This window comes from Mytilus galloprovincialis, chromosome 13 (assembly GCF_965363235.1).
Source record: "Mytilus galloprovincialis chromosome 13, xbMytGall1.hap1.1, whole genome shotgun sequence".
Classification (NCBI taxonomy): Eukaryota; Metazoa; Mollusca; class Bivalvia; order Mytilida; family Mytilidae; genus Mytilus; species Mytilus galloprovincialis.
In genome coordinates, this window is record NC_134850.1 from 57963410 (window position 1) to 57990112 (window position 26703).

A 26703-nucleotide genomic window follows, 5' to 3' on the forward strand; every position below is an offset into this window, starting at 1 on the left:
AATTGTAGTTAAAACAACTTATTTGGTATCAACAGTCCAGTAGTCAGCACTTCGGTCTGGACACGAATATCAATTGCATTGTAAATGGTCATTTTTATAAATGTACTGTTTGCAAAAGTGTGAATTATTCGAAATACTAAGTACTTTCTTGTCCCAGGAAAAAATAACCTTAACCATCAATGCTCTTCAACTTTGTAATTGTTTGTCTTTTTAACTATTTTGATCTGAGCGTCATTGATTAGTCTTATGTAGACGAAGCATGCCTCTTGTGTATTCAATTACATGTATAAGTTTGGTACCTTTGACAGCAAGTTACGCTCACAAAATATAGAGAAAGACTTTGATTTTTTTTTAAATGCGGATGTACCGTAACATATGAACATATTATGTTTCTGTATTCTTTAGCGAAGTCCTTTACTATTATATATTTATAGACATATTGAACCTAACAAATAGTTTGAAGTAGGATAAAAGGGTGCATGTGAAAAATTGACGATGATGCAAAGATTTTTTCGACTGACGAATAAAATTTTACAAAGCAGGACATTTCTAAAAAAAATGCATTTAACGACAGTCATCCTTATATAAATAAATAACTACTTAGCAATAATATCACAATACCTAACGTTATTTGATATGAAAATGTGTATTCTTCAATATATCTGTTGCAGCGTAATTTGAACAGATGCTAAAACTGTTTATAAATGGTACTAGACAGCCATTGAAAGTAACTTTCAAAATATCATTTATATTGACATGATTGTAGTTATTGACAAAGTGTGATTTAGAAATTACCTGCTGTTGACATTTGTAATATATGATACAGTATTAATTGTCCATCAAATTTATCAATATATAATACAATGATCTACGTTACCAACATCTAAATTAGATTTCACATAAAGGTTGGACATTATTGATTAAATATCTTAATATGATATGGATATATGCAATGCATATATCATATAAATTAAATCATGACAGTGCAATCCAGGAAAGACAGCAAAAACAAACCAAATTAACGCAAAAAAAAGATATTTGTATATTTATAGCACACGAAACTTCAGATTAATATGTCCAATTTTGCAAGCTTCATCTCCAATGGTTTCAGAGAAGATGCTTCAACAAGTTGTTATTGTAACAGTACTATAAAACATAGCAAGTTTATCATGCTTCCCGCAAAAAAAAGCCTGATAAAAATTGTTAAGGTGGCTCGGGACTATTCGACTGCGCATAATTTCACGAATGAATTACAAAAGTATTTGTCGTAAATTCGATATATTTTTTTAAAATATTTTGATTGATTAGAAATGTTAAATCATTGTAGTTATGTAACTAATAGAATATTTTCGTTATTATCCGTATTTGTTAAAGGGTCAAAATGACATTTCACCAATTTTCACCATTTTCCCGCCAAAATTTGGGTTTTAATGCAAAATATTTTTTTTCCTTATCCGTGACCTATGTTTTTTATTTGCTCATTCTTTGAAGCTATAGTTCAGCTTTTTATATTACAGTTTTGGACCAAGTGTCATAGAACGTTTTTTTGATATTCCGATTAAAATATGTCAACTACTTTCCCTATCATTTCATTGAAAAATGGTCCCTTTTACATACCTGTTTAAAAGTAAAATTTTGAACTTAAATGGTCCGTGACCCCCTATTTTTTTCGACCAATTTGATTCACTTTCTGTAAAGAATAAAATAACAAAAAATACGGCACTTCTAATAGGCCCGAGCCACCTTAACTAATAATAATGACCGTATCAATGATAATTCGAGTCGACACTGACGTTGGGACTACTCGGCTGGTGATCCCCTTGGAGTAAAAACCTTCAAATGCTGTCGATTGGACCAAATGGTGGTAAAATGATTCATCATAGACAGGATTAAGGTCTTGAAAGGCAAACGCGCGTTTTGTCTACAAAAGACTCACCAGTGATACTCGAATCAAAAGAGTGAGATAAGTTAAACAAATTAAAATTTTGAAGAACATTAAGAAACTAAAGTTTCACAATTTCAAAAGTTTTTTTTAAACGCAGCTAATGTATTATATTGTTGGAGTAAATATCCTAGGTTTAGCGGGATTTGCTTACACTTCCGGAGCACCTGCGATCACCCATAGTTTTTGGTGGTTTTTGTGTTGCTTATTCTTTAGCTTTCTATGTTGTGTCATGTGTACTATTGTTTGTCTGTTTGTCTTTTTCATTTTAGCCATGGCGTTGTCGGTTTATTTTCGATTTATGAGTTTGACTGTCCCTCTGGTATCTTTCGTCCCTTCTTTGTAAAATGTAAACCTATAGTTATGAATTCAAAAATCATTATGCATGTCAACACAGAAGTGCAGACTACGGGATTGGTAATAAACTCGGGGGAGGAAACCTCAATCAGCAGAAGCATTAAACAAGTGGTTGTAAATAAAACAATTTACCACCCATGTCAAATCCTAAAATATAACTTCCTAACTTTTTTTATTTAACATTAAAGTTTCATAATTTTCTTCTCCTTTCCTTCATATTTTACCTTTACACGATTCATTTTAACCAAGTAAATAAAGTCAAGTTATCTTCCAAAAACCATTATCATATTTTTCATTATTTGTGTGTTTGGTTGTTAATTATAATAAAAGGTATTAAAACGATTCATTTCTACATGCACTTATAAGATATAAATCAATAACAAACACTGCTGTTATTTCACGAACCCGACTTAATTTGTAGATATTCCAAGAGTCACCAGCATTATCTCTCATACTAATTCACACAGGTTCTAAATGTAATAATCTATAAATCTAAACATCAGACGACTATTCAAGTACAAAACTGTAAAAATGAAAAGGCGAAAAAAGATTAAGAATGGAAATTGGGAATGTGTCAAGAGGACAACAACCCGCCCAAAGGGCAGAAAACAGCCCACAGCCACCAATGGGTTTTCAACACAGTAGGAAAATCTCGCACCCGAAACGGTCCTTAGTTGGCCCCTAAAGAAATGTGTTTTAGTTCATTAAAAATAAATTTCACACTCATCTCCGAAACAAATAAATGAACCACAATTTTAAAACAAATAGTTGCCTTTTTACTTTATCTTATAAAATGTATAAACAAAAAAGCTGATTTGTGATCTGAACTCTTACATACACTTAAAAGGCAGATTATACAGCGGCAATTTGCACGACAGTTTGAACTCAACATTGAAAGGCAAATATACTTGTCCTTGAATATATTTGACTTCATACATGTGTATGCATACACGAAAATTACAAAATAGTAATGAACTTCAATTAAACATAAGTTGATAAGAATCACTTTTAGTGTTGTTTAGATATGCGGACCTTAAAAGATTGGATATGGATAAACTACTGACAAAATGCTAAATTATACATTCCTGTGGAAGCGCGGTACCTGAAACGATTAGTGTATATAATCATTCTGTGTTATGAGTAAAATGAATGAAAATAAATGAATGTTATGAGTAAATTGAATGAAAAGAAAGGAATACTACTCTGATAATTTAACCAAAAGGTATTTGATATTTATTTTTGTAAGCAAATTCTTTATGAAGGGCACTTGGTTTGTTTTGGCATTATTTGAAAAGCATTTTTAAGAAAGTCAAAAGAATCTAAAGAAATATTCAAACTGATAAGTCGAAAATAAAGTGACAATGTCATTGCATAAACCGCAACTGTCAAAAAAGTCAAACAATTTACAAAACAGCAAAGAAAACTACAGACTTAGCGAAATAAGCCCCACAAAAGGGAAGGGTTTTTAAACCCTGCTCTATATATGACACCCATCGCGTGGCTCATGGAAGAACACAGCTGACTGTTATCTGTATTCGGTAGGTCACTTTTAGAGATAAGAGTGCGAGTTTTCGGTTATTACAATCCGAACATATTTGGTAACATCTATTTAACAGATATTCCATAAAGGCACCAAAACACTTTGCGAAAAGATGTTTTCAATCTCATTACTTTAAAAACTTCTTTGTAAGCATCTGCAACCCTTTATCTGGATAACATGATAGGAAATGAATGCACTAGATTTCCGTGATATTTTCACCCTATGCAGGCGCTGCAGTACAGAAAAAGTAAAGAAGTGCAATGGTTTTTAATGTGCTAAATTCTAAAAAATGTAGAAGTAGAAACAAATTGAATGTTTGAAAAAATGGAAATAAAACAACTGAAATTTGAAAATGTGAAGTTAATTCAATGAATTGGTATAATAAGCAAAATAAGTCAATAACAAAAACCGTAACTAATTGAAAAATAAAAGATGACAATAACCGGTTAACAGGTGAATTGCTAATATTTTCCAATCCTAAAAACTAAAAATTACGTTCTTCACTACGATAGTCACTTCAACTTTCATGTCTAACGTGTTGTTATGTTGTCTTAGCTTACACGATACACTATGATAATTCCATCTGCGTTCTCCATAAATCCATTATACGTGGTTATCTCTTCCTTCTTCCATTTTCCTTCTTTCTCCAATCGATCACATAACGGGAAGAACCTATCCACGTAATCTGGTGATTCATAAAAAGGTGAACGTCTATTCGATATGCAGATTATACCACCTAAATTAAGATAAAGACGTTAGAGACGAGACAAACATTGTCAAGAAGTCATATATACACAAATATTTGTTTTAAAGACATGACATACGTTTATTGGCCTTATGCCTTGAATATAAATAACTCAAATTAAAAAAAAATATTAAAATCGGCGATATCTTGTCTCACCTTCTCTTAAAGGGTGATATATCAAATACAATGTATATTGATTCTTAATTATTCATAATCTGTAGTTTGCTATCAATGATAAAATGTTTGTGTGAACTTTAAACTTCTGCAACTAGAGATACCTTATAAAAAAAGATGTGGTATGATTGCCAATGAGACAACTGTCCACAAGAGACCAAAATGACACAAACATTAACAACTATAGGTCACCATACGGCCTTCAACAATGAGAAAAGCCCATACCGCATAGTTAGCTATAAAAGGCCAGGATAAGACAATGTAAACATTTCAAACTAGGATCCCAACCCTTCCCCTAACCTGGGACAATGGTATAACAGTTCAACATAAGAACGAACTATAAAGATCGATTGAAAAAGGCTTAACTCATCAGATGGACAAAAATACAAATGGACGTGGCCGGGTACTTAAACATCCCGACACAAAAAGACACAATGAACAGATCTGAGAGTACTCGCAGTTATCTGACAGCTAGTTCAAAGCCACGAACAACTAATATAAAATCATGCATCTAAGACTAAACTTTAGTGTAAAGACGTCATAAACAGCCAGAGAAAAACATGACCTTGTACAATGCCAAGTTAAGGTATCGACAGATTGTAGATTCATGAATATGAAAATGTATATAACATACTAGTAATATTTAGTTAGCTTTTAATTTACTGATAATAAACTCAATATTTATACCAATAAAAACAATATTTATACCAATAAAAACAATATGCAATGATCTTATTACAGTGTTGAATAGGTAACCTTTTAGCATAAGTTTATTTATAGAAGCGACAAGTTTACATGAATCATTTCTAAATTGCCGGGCACGGTTAACAACATTTCCGTAAAAATGAGGATGTGCTAGCCTATCCCGTTTGAAATAAGTTTACAACCAAACTTCAAGTACTTTATGGTAACGATATCCCTGGTTTAATAATTTACCAGTAATACATAGATTGCGTTCGTTAAAATCAAAAACGGCATATAGACACGGGCATAGCGAACGAGCTGTGAAATATACACACCGTAAGAAGATGCCAAAGGAACATCACCATCTAAAAATGTAAAATTAACAAAAGGGAACGAAAAATCGTCTCTTTTGTCGTAAATTTTAGTGTGGAGTTTCCCGTTTAAAACCGAAATATCTAAATCCAGGAAATGACAGTTTTTACCGAATAAATATGATTTATTTAAAGTAAGTTCGTTGGGGTAAATTTCAGCAGTATATTGAGAAAATTCCTGATTATTTAACGAAGGATATCATCAAGATAACGGTAAGTGTTGTAGAATTTTTCAATAAAATGCGATTTCGACGGGTCTTTAATGAGTTTATTCATAAACTGTGATTCGTAACAGTACCAAAACAAGTCTGCTATTAAAGGGGCACAATTAGTGCCCATGGGGATACCTACAACCTGTCGATAAACTTTGTTGCCGAAACGTACGTAAATATTATCAAGTAGAAAATTAACAGCTTTATTCGTCTAATCACACCTCCACTAAGTATATCTAGCATATTTACCTTTCTCATTAGAGAAGAAGACTTTAAATGAGTTGCAGCAAATATATGTGCATTCAGCTTTACCAAACGACCATTTAATTAAAAGGAAAACTTGTGTCTAATAAGATAGTGTGGAAGTGTAGTGTAAAGAGCAGAAAAATCAAAACCGTCAACAGAATCAAAAGGACAATCAAAAGCACGTAATTTATCTTAAACATCCAAAGAATTTGTTACACTCCAAAAATGGTTTATACAACTATGTTCATATATTTATTACAATAGTTTATGTTAAGCTCTTTAATAGTAGTTAATGAACTAGTTAAGAGCACTTAAAGATTAGTTGTAGAACACTTACTAGAGGCCGAGGTGAAACGATATTTAAATGGCTTTTTGTGTAGCTAAGGTAGCCAATGCATAGTAGGGACCTTCAAATGTTCAGAAGAAGCCTTAAGCTTTGATGTGGTTGTGATATGTTTGTTTACTATATGACTCTCTGTGGAGCGGATTGACCTGAATGTTGATGAATCTAAAATTTTATTCTTAAGAACGTCCGTGTAGTATTTACGGCATACCACCACCACATTGTAGGCATCTTTGTCGGCCGGAACAAACACAAACCGCTTTGAAAGTTCTTGAAGTTTATTACTTATTTTGCAAATAGGTGTATTATGTACTCTATTATTAACTTCTAACTTATTTTCAAAATGTGATAAGCTCTTATCTACCACATTCATACATCTTTATTAATAAGAATCAAGAGATTGTATTATAGTAATTGTAAAACCGCAATTAATTTAAAAGTAACTAGAAAGAGGAGATAAAAAAGGAATATTCATACTCATAATCGAAAATAAACGGTAAAATGTCATGGCAAAATACGATCAAGAGACAAACAAGAGAATAACAAAACACAACGTAGACAACAAAAGAGGAAATTCAAAAGAGGAAACAAACGGGATCATTTAAGATCACTAAATATGTGAACTCGTAAATAAAATAACAATGACAAAGTATTATGACGTAATGCCTAAAGTCTAATTAAGTTTTAAATTCCTTCTTAAGAGTCCTAAAATGTTCAATTTACCTGGTTTTGTTATTCTTATCATTTCAATTATGGCGTCATACGGGATATGTCCTGTACCAAATGAACCAACAACTGCTAGCAAATCGAAACTGTCTACAAATAAAAAAAAAACAGAATAGCTATCAACAACACTTCAAAAAGTAATCAGCAAAATAAAATATATATGTAAGTGACTATTATATGTTCATATTAAAATCATGATATAATCATTTTCAATTTATACAGTACTACTTTTTTATCAACCTAAAGCCTAATTGATGTGCAATGTTTAACCGTCTTTATCTCAAACATATGTGAACATTTATATCTGAACTTACAATTGGTTTCTTTCAATACTGTTATCATTTGGGAATTACTTGTAAAACGTGTATAATTAAATAACAGTTCGATAGTAATATTCAGTCTTGCAAATATTTTACCTTGTTTGAAAAATGGCAAAGGCTTTGATGTAAAGTAACTGCAAAATACATTTCTATATAACTTCTTCTTTTCTGCTTCTTTAAGCATTCCTGGAGATGGATCTAATCCATCGATGGTTTTAAAGCCTTTTGATGCCAACTAAAATACATATGTACACAATTTGTGTATATTAATTCAATTTTCATGTACTGAAAAGTATAAATTGAATTCAATTAGTGACTATATGAGATGAATGATGATCTTGATTGGTACAAGACCTATATCTTAATACACCTTTGCTTATCCATATGTCATAAAAACATACTTCGATAATTCAGTAAGATAGCTCTTCACAATATATCTGTATGTTTAGGATATTTGTTGTATTGTAAATGAAAATAAAGTATTCTTCGAAGTGGCACCAGACTAACAATACGAAAGAGGAGATATTCAGGGGTCATCATACAGACATCAAAGTTGTCGTCATCAGGACAACAAATGTCTTTTCAGTGATGCTCGGAGCGTAAATATTTGAAAATCCAAAGCTAATTTAAACTATGAAGAGCTTATAAACCAAAAATGACAAAAATGATGTAACCAAATTTGGGCAAGATATCTGGGATTTCAGTGTCTCTACAATATATTTAGTTTGTTATTTGGATGGAGAGTTGTCTCATTGACACTCACACCACATCTTCCTATATCTATGAAATCTCTTCTCGTTGCTGATTTCTTTTCGAGGTCGTTTTCTTGTGTGTGTATTATACAAATGTTTTACGAAGAACAAATGCATTAGTCATTCACATTCTTACTTCTTCCGCTAATAAACCAGTACCAGCTCCTACATCCAGCATAACAATGTTGTCTCTGTTTTCAGGGTAATATTTACATATGACTTCACCGCATTTACTGTTTGCAGCATAACCAAATTGTTTCAAATTCTGAAAAAGAGAAAGCAAGATATTATGAGGTTACCTTAGCAACATTCTTAAGCTCAATTGAGATTGGTATTTCCTAATGCATAATGTTTAAATTAAAACAAAAAGAAAACGAGACATTTAAGTAGTTCCACTTATGTATGATTGCAAATTTAAAGCAGCGTAGAGCAACTTATTGATTGTGCAAAGAAAGAAAACCTACAGAATTTATAAAACTAATGACTGCTTTCACTGGAAACAATTTCAAAAAATCTAAATAAAACTAAACGGTTTCGAAATAAATAAATAAAATCTAAAATGAATACGTCGTACCGGTTTTTAAGGTTTTCGTTACAAAAATGCTGACTTAAACGTTTATCTGTGTCTATTTCACCAGTAATATACTTTATCAGATTTGATTTGTTTGTGTATTAGCCCATTCCCTTATATGACATGTTCTACTAAGTGTGGGTTTGTGTATTAGCCCATTCCCTGATATGACATGTTCTACTAAGTGTGGCTTTGTATATTAGCCCATTCCCTTATATGACATGTCTACAAAGTGTTGGTTTGTGTATCAGCCCATTCCCTGATATGACATGTTCTACTAAGTGTGGCTTTGAATATTAGCCCATTCCCTTATATGACATGTTCTACTAAGTATTGGTTTGTGTATTAGCCCATTCCCTAATATGACATGTTCTACAAAGTGTTGGTTTGTGTATTAGCCCATTCCCTTATATGACATGTTCTACAAAATGTTGGTTTGTGTATTAGCCCACTCCCTTACATGACATGTTCTACTAAGTGTGGGTTTGTGTATTAGCCCATTCCCTTATATGACATGTTCTACTGAGTGTTGGTTTGTGTATTAGCCCATTCCCTTATATGACATGTTCTACTAATTGTTGGTTTGTGTATCAGCCCATTCCCTTATATGACATATTCTACTAAGTGTGGGTTTGTGTATTAGCCCATTCCCTAATATGACATGTTCTACAAAGTGTTGGTTTGTGTATTAACCCACTCTCTTATATGACGTGTTCTACTAAATGTTGGTTTGTATTAGCCCATTCCCTTATATTACATGTTCTACTAAGTGTGGGTTTGTGTATTAGCCCATTCCCTTATATGAAATGTTTCACTAAGTGTGGGTTTGTGTATTAGCCCATTCCCTTATATTACATGTTCTACTAAGTGTTGGTTTGTGTATTAGCCCATTCCCTTATATGACATGTTCTACTAAATGTGGGTTTGTGTATTAACCCATTCCCTTATATTGCATGTCTACTAAGTGTCGGTTTGTGTATTAGCCCATTCCCTTACATGACATGTTCTACTGAGTGTGTGTTTGTGTATTAGCCCATTCCCTTATATGACATGTTCTACTAAATGTGGGTTTGTGTATTAACCCATTCCCTTATATTGCATGTCTACTAAGTGTCGGTTTGTGTATTAGCCCATTCCCTTATATGACATGTTCTACTGAGTGTGTGTTTGTGTATTAGCCCATTCCCTTATATTACATATTCTACTAAGTGTGGGTTTGTGTATTAGCCCATTCCCTTATATGACATGTTCTACTAAGTGTGGGTTTGTGTATTAGCCCATTCCCTTATATGACATGTTCTACTGAGTGTGTGTTTGTGTATTAGCCCATTCCCTTATATTACATATTCTACTAAGTGTGGGTTTGTGTATTAGCCCATTCCCTTATATGACATGTTCTACTAAGTGTTGGTTTGTGTATTAGCCCATTCCCTTATATGACATGTTCTACTAAGTGTAGGTTTGTGTATTAGCCCATTTCCTTATATTACATATTCTACCAAGTGTGGGTTTGTGTATTAGCCCATTCCCTTATATTACATGTCCTACTAAATGTAGGTTTGTATATTACCCCATTCCTTTATATGACATATTCTACTAAGTGTGGGTTTGTGTATTAGCCCATTCCCTTATATGACATGTTCTACTCAGTATGGGTTTATGTATTAGCCCATTCCCTTATCTGACATATTCTACTAAGTGTGGGTTTGTATATTAGCCCATTCCTTTATATGACATATTCTACTAAGTGTGGGTTTGTGTATTAGCCCATTCCCTTATACGACATGTTTTACTAAGTGTTGGTTTGTGTATTAGCCCATTCCCTTATATGACATGTTATACTAAGTGTGGGTTTGTGTATTAGCCCATTCCTTTATATGACATATTCTACCAAGTGTGGGTTTGTGTATTAGCCCATTCCCTTATATTACATGTCCTACTAAATGTAGGTTTGTATATCACCCCATTCCTTTATATGACATGTTATACTAAGTATGGGTTTATGTATTAGCCCATTCCCTAATATGACATGTTCTACAAAGTGTTGGTTTGTGTATTAGCCCATTCCCTTATATGACATGTTCTACAAAATGTTGGTTTGTGTATTAGCCCACTCCCTTACATGACATGTTCTACTAAGTGTGGGTTTGTGTATTAGCCCATTCCCTTATATGACATGTTCTACTGAGTGTTGGTTTGTGTATTAGCCCATTCCCTTATATGACATGTTCTACTAATTGTTGGTTTGTGTATCAGCCCATTCCCTTATATGACATATTCTACTAAGTGTGGGTTTGTGTATTAGCCCATTCCCTAATATGACATGTTCTACAAAGTGTTGGTTTGTGTATTAACCCACTCTCTTATATGACGTGTTCTACTAAATGTTGGTTTGTATTAGCCCATTCCCTTATATTACATGTTCTACTAAGTGTGGGTTTGTGTATTAGCCCATTCCCTTATATGAAATGTTTCACTAAGTGTGGGTTTGTGTATTAGCCCATTCCCTTATATTACATGTTCTACTAAGTGTTGGTTTGTGTATTAGCCCATTCCCTTATATGACATGTTCTACTAAATGTGGGTTTGTGTATTAACCCATTCCCTTATATTGCATGTCTACTAAGTGTCGGTTTGTGTATTAGCCCATTCCCTTACATGACATGTTCTACTGAGTGTGTGTTTGTGTATTAGCCCATTCCCTTATATGACATGTTCTACTAAATGTGGGTTTGTGTATTAACCCATTCCCTTATATTGCATGTCTACTAAGTGTCGGTTTGTGTATTAGCCCATTCCCTTATATGACATGTTCTACTGAGTGTGTGTTTGTGTATTAGCCCATTCCCTTATATTACATATTCTACTAAGTGTGGGTTTGTGTATTAGCCCATTCCCTTATATGACATGTTCTACTAAGTGTGGGTTTGTGTATTAGCCCATTCCCTTATATGACATGTTCTACTGAGTGTGTGTTTGTGTATTAGCCCATTCCCTTATATTACATATTCTACTAAGTGTGGGTTTGTGTATTAGCCCATTCCCTTATATGACATGTTCTACTAAGTGTTGGTTTGTGTATTAGCCCATTCCCTTATATGACATGTTCTACTAAGTGTAGGTTTGTGTATTAGCCCATTTCCTTATATTACATATTCTACCAAGTGTGGGTTTGTGTATTAGCCCATTCCCTTATATTACATGTCCTACTAAATGTAGGTTTGTATATTACCCCATTCCTTTATATGACATATTCTACTAAGTGTGGGTTTGTGTATTAGCCCATTCCCTTATATGACATGTTCTACTCAGTATGGGTTTATGTATTAGCCCATTCCCTTATCTGACATATTCTACTAAGTGTGGGTTTGTATATTAGCCCATTCCTTTATATGACATATTCTACTAAGTGTGGGTTTGTGTATTAGCCCATTCCCTTATACGACATGTTTTACTAAGTGTTGGTTTGTGTATTAGCCCATTCCCTTATATGACATGTTATACTAAGTGTGGGTTTGTGTATTAGCCCATTCCTTTATATGACATATTCTACCAAGTGTGGGTTTGTGTATTAGCCCATTCCCTTATATTACATGTCCTACTAAATGTAGGTTTGTATATCACCCCATTCCTTTATATGACATGTTATACTAAGTATGGGTTTATGTATTAGCCCATTCCCTTATATGACATGTTATACTAAGTGTGGGTTTATGTATTAGCCCATTCCCTTATATGACATGTTCTACTAAGTGTGGGTTTGTATATTAGCCCATTCCATTAAATGACATGTTCTACTAAGTGTGGGTTTATGTATTAGCCCATTCCCTTATATGACATGTTATACTAAGTGTGGGTTTATGTATTAGCCCATTCCCTTATATGACATATTCTACTAAGTGTGGGTTTGTATATTAGCCCATTCCTATATATGACATATTCTACTAAGTGTGGGTTTGTGTATTAGCCCATTCCCTTATATGACATGTCCTACTAAGTGTAGGTTTGTGTATTAGCCCATTCCCTTATATGACATGTTATACTAAGTGTGGGTTTATGTATTAGCCCATTCCCTTATATGACATATTCTTCTAAGTGTGGGTTTGTATATTAGCCCATTCCTATATATGACATATTCTACTAAGTGTGGGTTTGTGTATTAGCCCATTCCCTTATATGACATGTTCTACTAAGTGTTGGTTTGTGTATTAGCCCATTTCCTTTATATGACATGTTCTACTAAGTGTGGGTTTGTGTATTAGCCCATTCCTTTATATGACATGTTCTACTAAGTGTGGGTTTGTGTATTAGCCCATTCCTTTATATGACATGTTCTACTAAGTGTGGGTTTGTGTATTAGCCCATTCCCTTATATGACATGTCCTACTAAGTGTAGGTTTGTGTATTAGCCCATTTCCTTATATGACTTGTTCTACTAAGTGTGGCTTTGTATATTAGCCCATTCCCTTATATGACATGTTCTACAAAATGTTGGTTTGTGTATTAGCCCATTCCCTTATATGACATGTTCTACTAAGTGTTGGTTTGTGTATTAGCCCATTCCCTTATATGACATGTCTACAAAGTGTTGGTTTGTGTATTAGCCCATTCCCTGATATGACATGTTCTACTAAGTGTGGCTTTGTATATTAGCCCATTCCCTTATATGACATGTTCTACTAAGTATTGGTTTGTGTATTAGCCCATTCCCTAATATGACATGTTCTACAAAGTGTTGGTTTGTGTATTAGCCCATTCCCTTATATGACATGTTCTACAAAATGTTGGTTTGTGTATTAGCCCACTCCCTTACATGACATGTTCTACTAAGTGTGGGTTTGTGTATTAGCCCATTCCCTTATATGACATGTTCTACTAAGTGTGGCTTTGTGTATTAGCCCATTCCCTTATATGACATGTTCTACTAAGTGTGGCTTTGTATATTAGCCCATTCCCTTATATGACATGTTCTACTAAGTGTCGGTTTGTGTATTAGCCCATTCCCTAATATGACATGTTCTACAAAGTGTTGGTTTGTGTATTAACCCACTCTCTTATATGACGTGTTCTACTAAATGTTGGTTTGTATTAGCCCATTCCCTTATATTACATGTTCTACTAAGTGTGGGTTTGTGTATTAGCCCATTCCCTTATATGAAATGTTTCACTAAGTGTGGGTTTGTGTATTAGCCCATTCCCTTATATTACATGTTCTACTAAGTGTTGGTTTGTGTATTAGCCCATTCCCTTACATGACATGTTCTACTGAGTGTGTGTTTGTGTATTAGCTCATTCCCTTATATGACATGTTCTACTAAATGTGGGTTTGTGTATTAACCCATTCCCTTATATTGCATGTCTACTAAGTGTCGGTTTGTGTATTAGCCCATTCCCTTATATGACATGTTCTACTGAGTGTGTGTTTGTGTATTAGCCCATTCCCTTATATTACATATTCTACTAAGTGTGGGTTTGTGTATTAGCCCATTCCCTTATATGACATGTTCTACTAAGTGTGGGTTTGTGTATTAGCCCATTCCCTTATATGACATGTTCTACTGAGTGTGTGTTTGTGTATTAGCCCATTCCCTTATATTACATATTCTACTAAGTGTGGGTTTGTGTATTAGCCCATTCCCTTATATGACATGTTCTACTAAGTGTTGGTTTGTGTATTAGCCCATTCCCTTATATGACATGTTCTACTGAGTGTTGGTTTGTGTATTAGCCCATTCCCTTATATGACATGTTCTACTAAGTGTGGGTTTGTGTATTAGCCCATTCCCTTATATGACATGTTCTACTGAGTGTTGGTTTGTGTATTAGCCCATTCCCTTATATGACATGTTCTACTAAGTGTTGGTTTGTGTATTAGCCCATTCCCTTATATGACATGTTCTACTATGTGTAGGTTTGTGTATTAGCCCATTTCCTTATATTACATATTCTACTAAGTGTAGGTTTGTGTATTAGCCCATTTCCTTATATTACATATTCTACCAAGTGTGGGTTTGTGTATTAGCCCATTCCCTTATATTACATGTCCTACTAAGTGTAGGTTTGTATATTAGCCCATTCCTTTATATGACATATTCTACTAAGTGTGGGTTTGTGTATTAGCCCATTCCCTTATATGACATGTTCTACTCAGTATGGGTTTATGTATTAGCCCATTCCCTTATCTGACATATTCTACTAAGTGTGGGTTTGTATATTAGCCCATTCCCTTATATGACATATTCTACTAAGTGTGGGTTTGTGTATTAGCCCATTCCCTTATACGACATGTTTTACTAAGTGTTGGTTTGTGTATTAGCCCATTCCCTTATATGACATATTCTACTAAGTGTGGGTGTGTGTATTAGCCCATTCCCTTATATGACATGTTATACTAAGTGTGGGTTTATGTATTAGCCCATTCCCTTATATGACATATTCTACTAAGTGTGGGTTTGTATATTAGCCCATTCCTATATATGACATATTCTACTAAGTGTGGGTTTGTGTATTAGCCCATTCCCTTATATGACATATTCTACTAAGTGTGGGTGTGTGTATTAGCCCATTCCCTTATATGACATGTTATACTAAGTGTGGGTTTATGTATTAGCCCATTCCCTTATATGACATATTCTACTAAGTGTGGGTTTGTATATTAGCCCATTCCTATATATGACATATTCTACTAAGTGTGGGTTTGTGTATTAGCCCATTCCCTTATATGACATGTCCTACTAAGTGTAGGTTTGTGTATTAGCCCATTCCCTTATATGACATGTTATACTAAGTGTGGGTTTATGTATTAGCCCATTCCCTTATATGACATATTCTACTAAGTGTGGGTTTGTATATTAGCCCATTCCTATATATGACATATTCTACTAAGTGTGGGTTTGTGTATTAGCCCATTCCCTTATATGACATGTTATACTAAGTGTGGGTTTATGTATTAGCCCATTCCCTTATATGACATATTCTACTAAGTGTGGGTTTGTATATTAGCCCATTCCTATATATGACATATTCTACTAAGTGTGGGTTTGTGTATTAGCCCATTCCCTTATATGACATGTCCTACTAAGTGTAGGTTTGTGTATTAGCCCATTCCCTTATATGACATGTTATACTAAGTGTGGGTTTATGTATTAGCCCATTCCCTTATATGACATATTCTACTAAGTATGGGTTTGTATATTAGCCCATTCCTATATATGACATATTCTACTAAGTGTGGGTTTGTATATTAGCCCATTCCTATATATGACATATTCTACTAAGTGTGGGTTTGTGTATTAGCCCATTCCCTTATATGACATGTTCTACTAAGTGTTGGTTTGTGTATTAGCCCATTTCCTTTATATGACATGTTCTACTAAGTGTGGGTTTGTGTATTAGCCCATTCCTTTATATGACATGTTCTACTAAGTGTGGGTTTGTGTATTAGCCCATTCCTTTATATGACATGTTCTACTAAGTGTGGGTTTGTATATTAGCCCATTTCCTTATATGACTTGTTCTACTAAGTGTGGCTTTGTATATTAGCCCATTCCTTTATATGACATGTTATACTAAGTGTGGGTTTGTGTATTAGCCCATTCCCTTATATTACATATTCTACTAAGTGTGGGTTTGTGTATTAGCCCATTCCCTTATATGACATGTTCTACTAAGTGTTGGTTTGTGTATTAGCCCATTCCCTTATATGACATGTTCTACTAAGTGTGGGTTTGTATATTAGCCCATTCCCTTATATGACATGTTCTACTAAGTGTTGGTTTGTGTATTAGCCCATTCCCTTATATGACATGTTCTACTAAGTGTGGGTTTGTATATTAGCCCATTCCCTTATATTACATATTCTACTAAGTGTTGGTTTGTGTATTAGCCCATTCCCTTATATGACATGTTCTACTAAGTGTGGGTTTGTGTATTAGCCCATTCCCTTATATGACATGTTATACTAAGTGTGGGTTTGTGTATTAGCCCATTCCCTTATATGACATGTTATACTAAGTGTGGGTTTATGTATTAGCCCATTCCCTTATATGACATATTCTACTAAGTGTGGGTTTGTATATTAGCCCATTCCTATATATGACATATTCTACTAAGTGTGGGTTTGTGTATTAGCCCATTCCCTTATATGACATGTCCTACTAAGTGTAGGTTTGTGTATTAGCCCATTCCCTTATATGACATGTTATACTAAGTGTGGGTTTATGTATTAGCCCATTCCCTTATATGACATATTCTTCTAAGTGTGGGTTTGTATATTAGCCCATTCCTATATATGACATATTCTACTAAGTGTGGGTTTGTGTATTAGCCCATTCCCTTATATGACATGTTCTACTAAGTGTTGGTTTGTGTATTAGCCCATTTCCTTTATATGACATGTTCTACTAAGTGTGGGTTTGTGTATTAGCCCATTCCTTTATATGACATGTTCTACTAAGTGTGGGTTTGTGTATTAGCCCATTCCTTTATATGACATGTTCTACTAAGTGTGGGTTTGTATATTAGCCCATTTCCTTATATGACTTGTTCTACTAAGTGTGGCTTTGTATATTAGCCCATTCCTTTATATGACATGTTATACTAAGTGTGGGTTTGTGTATTAGCCCATTCCCTTATATGACATGTTCTACTAAGTGTGGGTTTGTATATTAGCCCATTCCCTTATATGACATGTTCTACTAAGTGTGGGTTTGTGTATTAGCCCATTCCCTTATATGACATGTTATACTAAGTGTGGGTTTGTGTATTAGCCCATTCCCTTAGATGACATGTTATACTAAGTGTGGGTTTATGTATTAGCCCATTCCCTTATATGACATATTCTACTAAGTGTGGGTTTGTATATTAGTCCATTCCTATATATGACATATTCTACTAAGTGTGGGTTTGTGTATTAGCCCATTCCCTTATATGACATGTCCTACTAAGTGTAGGTTTGTGTATTAGCCCATTCCCTTATATGACATGTTATACTAAGTGTGGGTTTATGTATTAGCCCATTCCCTTATATGACATATTCTTCTAAGTGTGGGTTTGTATATTAGCCCATTCCTATATATGACATATTTTACTAAGTGTGGGTTTGTGTATTAGCCCATTCCCTTATATGACATGTTCTACTAAGTGTTGGTTTGTGTATTAGCCCATTTCCTTTATATGACATGTTCTACTAAGTGTGGGTTTGTGTATTAGCCCATTCCTTTATATGACATGTTCTACTAAGTGTGGGTTTGTGTGTTAGCCCATTCCTTTATATGACATGTTCTACTAAGTGTGGGTTTGTGTATTAGCCTATTCCCTGATATTACATGTTCTACTAAGTGTTTGTTTGTGTATTAGCCCATTCCCTGATATTACATGTTCTACTAAGTGTGGGTGTGTGTATTAGCCCATTCTCTGATATTACATGTTCTACTAAGTGTGTGTGTGTGTGTGTATTAGCCCATTCCCTTATATGACATGTTCTACTAAGTGTGGGTTTGTGTATTAGCCCATTCGCTGATATTACATGTTCTACTAAGTGTGGGTTTGTGTATTAGCCCATTCCCTGATATTACATGTTCTACTAAGTGTTTGTTTGTGTATTAGCCCATTCCCTGATATTACATGTTCTACTAAGTGTGGGTGTGTATTAGCCCATTCCCTGATATTACATGTTCTACTAAGTGTGTGTGTGTGTGTATTAGCCCATTCTCTTATATGACATATTCTACAAAGTGTGTGTGTGTGTGTATTAGCCCATTCCCTTATATGACATGTTCTACTCAGTGTGGGTTTGTGTATTAGCCCATTTCCTTATATTACATATTCTAATGCAATTAGTTTGTAACAATCGTTCTGATTGGATGACAGCAAGCGTAAAATTCTCTATCTCCTTGTCTGTAACTAAGGAAGCCGACATTTTGAATTGCGGAATGTATTGTCATGTTATTTCTGCAATAATAAACAAAAAACTCACTTGTTGCGCCTAAAAATCTTCTTATTATCAAATTTTATTACATTCTGAAGCGGCACAGAAGCCAGAAAACGCCCGGTGTTTATGTCTGACGCCGGAAGCATACCTATGACGTAACCTAGTGTAGGGACCAAAGAAGGTAACATCTTTTCGCGGAATTTTCTTTAATGAAGATTTTACACTGAAATAATGATTGAAATTTAATTATGAACTTGTTTTGCATTAGAATAGAGATAACTGTATTGTATTTGAATCTTTGCGGACGTCCATCGGTAGTTTTACTGTCGCAAATACCCGTTTACCTGTCTCCGCTCCGCGTCGCCAGGTAAACTAAATTTGCGACAGTAAAACTACCGATGGACGTCCTTAAAGCTTCAAATACAATACAGTTATCTCTTAATTCTACTAAGTGTGGGTTTGTGTATTAGCCCATTTCCTTATATTACATGTCCTACTAAGTGTAGGTTTGTATATTAGCCCATTCCTTTATATGACTTATTCTACTAAGTGTGGGTTTGTGTATTAGCCCATTCCCTTATATGACATGTTCTACTCAGTGTGGGTGTGTGTATTAGCCCATTCCCTTATATGACATGTTCTACTTAGTGTTTGTGTGTGTATTAGCCCATTCCCTTATATGACATATTCTACTAAGTGTGGGTGTGTGTATTAGCCCATTCCCTTATATGACATGTTCTACTAAGTGTTGGTTTGTGTATTAGCCTATTCCCTTATATGACATATTCTACTAAGTGTTGGTTTGTGTATTAGCCCATTCCCTTATTTGACATGTTCTCTAAGTGTTGGTTTGTGTATTAGCCCATTCCCTTATATGACATATTCTACTAAGTGTTGGTTTGTGTATTAGTCCATTCCCTTATATTACATGTTCGGATCAAGTATAGAATACGTGATTGTAGTACCATCGGACTTATATTTAAGTCAAATGAAGTAAATCGGTTCTTATACAAATTACATAATTGTAGTACCATCGGACTTATATTTAAGTCAAATGAAGTAAATCGGTTTTTTTACAAGTTAAATTATTTTCCAGGTTTATTATTTGAAGATTGTAGTTATGTTTAATCGCCATATTAAGTTGGGATCGACAGGTCGACAGGCCGACAGGTTGATAGGTCGACAGGTCGACAGGTTGACAGGCCGACAGGTCGACAGGCCGACAGGTCGATAGGTCGACAGGTCGACAGGTCGACAGGCCGACAGGTCGATAGGTCGACAGCGACATGTCAACAATTAGCTTGATTGACAGTCCGACAAGTCGAAAATGTAGCTATTTCTTTTTTTATAATTGTTAAAAGTTTAGGCAAACGGTTCTACAGATAAAAAAAACATAAGCATCAACACATCCAATAACAGTATAAGCTATTTATAGTTTTTCATCTAATATATAAAAGAAGTGATTATATATTTTATTTGAGAGGAAAAATTAAATTTCAACAAAACAAAACTCGTCAATTACTTTTTCTTTAAGTTTACAGTGGCGCTTTTTAATCCATTTTAGTTCATCTTTTATTGGCCGTTTCATTTTTTTTCATTAAAGATTGCAATGTCCTTTAAAACTTTATGGAAAACGTCTCCATTTGAAAACCCGTATCTGTATCTGTAGCAAAATTCATTTAATATGTCACCGATTCTTTCATGTCTCACTCCTTTCATTGATTTGATTTTCAGTTTTGCAAGCCCCCATATGCCTTCAATTTCATTTGTGCAGGTTCCATCTTGTGCTTTAAATTCTTTACTGTGGTTTACAGTTTTATACAAAAATCCTTCCTTTTCCAATGTGTTATACGCCGCCCAACAATCAGAGTTAATGTCGACCTGCTGACCTGTCGACCTGTCGTCCTGCTGACATGTCGACCTGTCGTCCTGCTGACATGTCGACCTGCTGACCTGTCGACCCATCGACCTGCTGACCTGTCGACCTGTCGACCTGCTGACCTGTCGACCTGCTGACCTGTCGACTTGCTGACTATTTAACTGAGTACCAAACCTTCCATCTACACAACATCCTGACTTAATGACTAATAATCTATGGATAACATGAAACATCTTCTGACCTGTTGTCCTGCTGACCTGTCGACCTGCTGACCTGTCGACTTGCTGACCTGTCGACTTGCTGACCTATCGACCTGCTGACCTGTTGAACTGCTGACCTGTCGACCTGCTGACCTGTAAACTTGCTGACTATTTAATTGAGTATCAAACCTCATGCTAGTCCCTATCCACATTGACAAATTAACAGCTGTTATGTTAACCCCCAAAAACACCGACCCACAAGAACATATTTAATGTTTCAGCGAATGAATATTTCGATTATTGCCGGAACTAGGCCTTCAGATTGTTGCGCGCCTAAACATATTTAAAGTATTGGCGTATGGATATTTCGAATATTGCCGGAACTACTTAAACGTATTCTATACTTGGGCCACATGTTCTACTAAGTGTGGGTGTGTGTTGCGGATGCATAGCAGGAGACACTTATACTTTTCGATACAGCCAGTCTTCGTCCGTTTATAAAGGGACGAAAGATACCATCGGTAAAAATGAAAAAGACTAGCAGACAAACAATAGTTCATATGACACAACATAGAAAACTAAAGAATAAGCAACACGAATCCGCCCAAAAACTAGGGGTGATATAATATATGCAATTCCCGCAGATTTTTTTTTTTTTTATATTCTAAATTAGGGACTACAGTGTACTGGGATTTGAATATAAGAAGGTTGTTTAAAATGCCTGCTATAATTATTTACTATTTATGCAGGATACGATTTAGTGTTAAACGGATTTACAATTAACTGCTTATGTCAAATATCAATAAATGACATCTATTAGATAACAGGCATTTGACGTCGGAAAAATAGATGCAGAATTTTGCAGCGTCAAACGTCGAGAGATTGGGCAGTGGAAGTAGCAACACAACAAAGGAATAAACTGTAAACAAATTATATGCGAATGTTGTAACTCACTAGATTCATATGAAATACACACAAACACAACTACAGACTGGTTCGTATCTAATGAAAAGTAATAAATAAATGATAGTTCAACGGACTCAAGTATGTCTAATTGTTTAGGTTTATGTGTAGTGCTTTGTTAATTTTTTAATTTGTCTTTTCTTGTAGTTTTGTTATTTTTCATTTATATCGCGGCGTTATTCATTTTCACCAGACGTTTTGTTTTCTTTTCCTCTTTCTAGAAAACAAATTATGAGATAATAGTTTAAAAATTGTTGTACAATGGCAGTACGATATTAATTTAAGGATTCTTAAACAGAGGGTTCTTAATGATTTTGGGTTCGCTTATTTTGCCTTTTGTTTATTTAAACAAAAACGATTGTTTAGGAAATTGACAACAAGTTTGATCAAATCTACGATTTAAAATTCTATTAATATGAAATAAAAAAAGTTTGAATGAAATTCATCTCATTTTGTTATGATATATCTACTACTAACGGGTAGTCAGCAATGATCTTATTTATGTGATGATATGTTGCGCCCAATTAACGTTATACGGTACAATGTAGCCGCTAAATTACTTCATTAAACATTGACCACTTACCAATTCATATGTAGAGCTCCAGTCGGTGTACAACTTTGTTTTTTCCTCCGTATTCAAATTCTGGCTTAGTAGTTGTTTAATTGTAGTATCATAAATCGATTCTTTATCCATAACTAAAATAGATTTTTATGATATTTATTTTTCTATTATGACGTATAATACGAACAAACACAACGACATCAAGTTGTTGTGAAATTTATTGAAAAAAACAACTTATAAAGAAGATGAACTAATAACTTAAAATGGAATTAACCAGACGTACAACTCAAGGGCACACCAATTAAATCTATACTGTCACATCAGAGATTCATATAAAAAATATGCAGACCGTAATATCCAAGCTAATTAATGAAAACAAAATACTTTATTTTTACACACCAATCGTTATCAAGGAGACGGTCCTAGTTTTAATATAACAGTTCACTAGCTTGCAATTGTCAACACCGATGTTAGGACTTCAAATATTGCTCAAATATCGCTCATGGCAGATGAGATCTTAGGACTTCAAATATCGCTCATGGCAGATGAGTTTAAATTCAATCTGAGTTGAATAGCATTGAGTGTTTTCGTCTCTCTTATAACACTGATAAACCCCAAATAAAATAATAAATCCGTTGTTAATCAAAGATGTATGAAATTAGGTGAAGGTTACACTTAATAAGACACAATAACATAAACGGTTTCAATTTTTCTACAACAGATGCGCAATTAGACAATGCATCTTATGTGATTCCCGAGGCCAAAAATTTATGAGGGCATGGATAAACTATTTTATTTTTAGGCAAGTCGAAATAATCTTTTTTTTTCAAATCTAGCATTACATAAAGTGACAACTGAGGGTGAATCAAACAATATTTTTTTCTCAGAGTCAAAAACATTTTTTGTTCTCTCCAAAAACTGGAATTTTCAAAATCAGCCATACATACCCCCATCCCCTTGAAGATACAAATCACTGAAACAAACAAATGCTTAGAGAACCGCATTACAGAGGACTATACTGTAACAAACGATATACATTTCTAATTAGTCATATACTTGATTTTCCATGCACCAATGCAGCACCCAATTGATACTGAGTTTCAAATTATCATTTTTGTATAGAACGTCATGTGGCAATATCTATTACGCCGTTGATGCATTGTCTCAAATCCAAATACAAGTGAGTAGATTATAAAGTAATGGCCATTTTGACATATGTTCCTCAGCGGCATGAAAATGTAAATTTTCGTTTTTTTAACAATGCTACTACGTCCTCTTAACGCTTCTACAACGATCCTGCTACGATTATACCATGCACGTCCCCCCTGTGATCTCACTACGATTATCGTGATCTTACTAAGTTCATCACGTTCACACTACGACCAAATCACGATGTATTCGATTGCAACACGATCTTACTACGCGTTTATTGCGATTATAGCACGCTTATAGCACGCTGTTGTCACGACTCTAATTAATGTTCAAATTTGGTCACGCTCAACACAATAATGAAGACCCCATCACAACCGTACTACGACCTTTCTGCGATCTTACTACGATCGTCAAAATTCGCATTTTTTCACAGATCGTAGTGCGATCGTTGCCTAGTGGGACTGCGGTTTTAAATTTAATTGGCCTGAAAAAAATCGAAATGCAAGATACAATCGGAAAATATTATGTATATATTGATGTTTGACGAGCTAAATTCATGAGACTATTTGCAGGATGTTAATTTCCGAATTCAACAGTAAAAAACGTTGGTCTTTTTATACATTTTTCTTGTTGTTACATTTCTTATTATATATATTTGATCTTTTACATGTTTTATAAGGTTACAAAATGTAACTCGTTATTAAGATGTGACGAAGGATTATCGACTGATAATCGTACGGACATTAAAACGAAGTATAAATATAGTCTAATTCATTTTTGCCGATAGGAGATTAATAAACCGAGGGAATGATATATACTTAGTCTAACTCTGTAATGCCACAGCTGATTGTCTATCTTCAAAGTAATAATGAACTCGTCTTCCGTTGTGATATCGGAGTCAAAACCAGATTCAATAAATCCAAGAAAACTCTAACAGACTATTTTTTCCAGAGAGAACAATTGACAACCATCGACCTTCAACATGTTTAACCGGATTTTTTTTTCTGATGAAGTTCTATCTTCATACTATAAAAGTAAATGTACTAGTAACAATTCAATTTTATTCGCTAGTAACAGTACTATGTTAACTATTTTGGGTAACAGATTTACACCTATATCAATTTCACACACTCATCACAATTTGAAATGCAAAACTGATCTGTTGTTAAACTTTCCGCTTTTGGCATTGAAGCCTGTTTTCTGTCAGTCCATTATTAAACCTTATAGATAAATGCACTATTATACACCTTCAAGAGAAGGATGAAATTATTAATACACATTTTAAAATGAATTACCTGTATTTTGCTACATCTACAAACGTACGTGTGAAAACAAATTTACAGATTAACGTGTATCGGTAACATATGTCCTATTTCTTGGCCATTACTCTTGTCGCAAGAAGTTATTTTTATCTTACGTCTTTTTATCTTGCTGGTAATTCTCAAAAAAAGAAAAACAGATTTTGAAAACTCGAAGGCAGAAAGCGGAATTAATAAAAATAGAATAGGAAATATTTTACCGGTGTATATTTTTAGTGTGTTCAAAATGATAAAAAAGAACCTTTTTTCACTATTAAAATTGAGTTCATTGAATTTGGTTTCTTCATCATGTTTATGTAGTGTTTTCTTCATTTTGTATATCATTGTTTGTTTTTATTTTTAATAGGAACATTAGGAAGCAGGACGACTGATTCATCTACCAGAGCATAACAAAACAAGCGAATAAAACACAAGACTTATTTGAATGTTTCCAGTAGTATGGTAGTTGTACGCAATTAATATATTTGATAACGATATTATCTAGATTTATTTGAGCTGCACTGTCGTCTGCTTTGTCATGTGATAAAAGAACCAAAAACTGTTATCTCCTTTTATTATTGAGAATTAAAAAAAACATTGTGTACTTAGTATTCTATTCCTGATTTTTACCAGTAGCTTTTGCTTCTCAAACAATAATGTTTTTGTTACAAGTAGCTTCTATTTCTCAACCAATATTTTTTTTTAGATACGTTTATGTTTTACGTCATATCTATTCTTGTTTTTTCTTATCAAAATGAGGCCCATTCTTCGTCTCAATAGGCTTGTAAAAATTCAAATTCACGTCATAACAAAAATTCAAAATATGTTTACAGTCGCAACTATTAAAGCATACATATGTACATTAGTGTCAAATATACAACTATCAATTAAAGTATGCATGACAAAATATGAGCATAGATAAAAAAAAATAATGGGGAAAAACAACGGCTTAATTTAGTATTAAACGAAAACTATATTTTTTATTACATATTGCAACCAACGAAAACAACTGAATGAACAGATGTCGCTCATTCTTTAATTTATTATTTTTCTTCGACATATGTTTTTGGGTTGACACTTTGTATGTTCTGTTTTGTTTAATTAAAAGCTGACATAATCTGAGGATAGTTTGTTTTGCATCACGTATATGGAAGCCCCAGTGGCGGATCCAGGGGGAAGGGGATTCCGGGTTTTTGACTTCCCCCTATTTTTAGAGACGATCAATGCATTTGAATGGGGACAAATGGTTGGAACAAAGTATGCATCTACCCCTGAGTACGTCAATGAACAAACATTAAACGACTCAAGTGACATAAAGACAGTAAGTCATGTAGGTGTAAACATTTAAAAATAAGAATAATTGAGTAGTATGTAAAAGGAAACTGCTGGTTTATCAAACCAAAATATTTAATCAAAATGGCAAGTAATACTACGGAAGCCGATAAGGGCCATTCAAAAAAAATAAATTATGTCGTAATTACGACATAGCAAGTCGTAATTTCGACATAACATGGTCATTTTTACGACATCACTATGTCGTAATTTCGACATAACATGTCGTTATAACGACATCGCTATGTCGTAATAACGACATACACTATGTCGTTTTAACGACATAGCTATGTCGTAATAACGAGATCTCTATATATTTAATAGAATATGTATTATGATTGCCAAGAGACTAAATGACACAGAAATTAACAACTATAGGTCATCATAATGCCCCCAATAATTA

General features: G+C 34.0%; 1 protein-coding gene across 1 annotated transcript; it reads right to left on the bottom strand.

The window, feature by feature from the left end:
• Nucleotides 1–4238: 4238 nt before the first annotated feature.
• On the bottom strand, nucleotides 4239–22649 carry LOC143056405 (methyltransferase-like protein 27). Its single transcript, XM_076229494.1, has 5 exons — nucleotides 22540–22649; nucleotides 8549–8677; nucleotides 7757–7895; nucleotides 7338–7430; nucleotides 4239–4575 (listed from the first exon to the last, which is right to left on the bottom strand). The coding sequence occupies exons 2-5, from the start codon at nucleotides 8588–8590 to the stop codon at nucleotides 4391–4393; spliced, it is 459 nt and encodes a 152-aa protein (XP_076085609.1). The 5' UTR covers nucleotides 8591–8677; nucleotides 22540–22649; the 3' UTR covers nucleotides 4239–4390.
• Between the last annotated feature and the right edge of the window lie 4054 nt (nucleotides 22650–26703).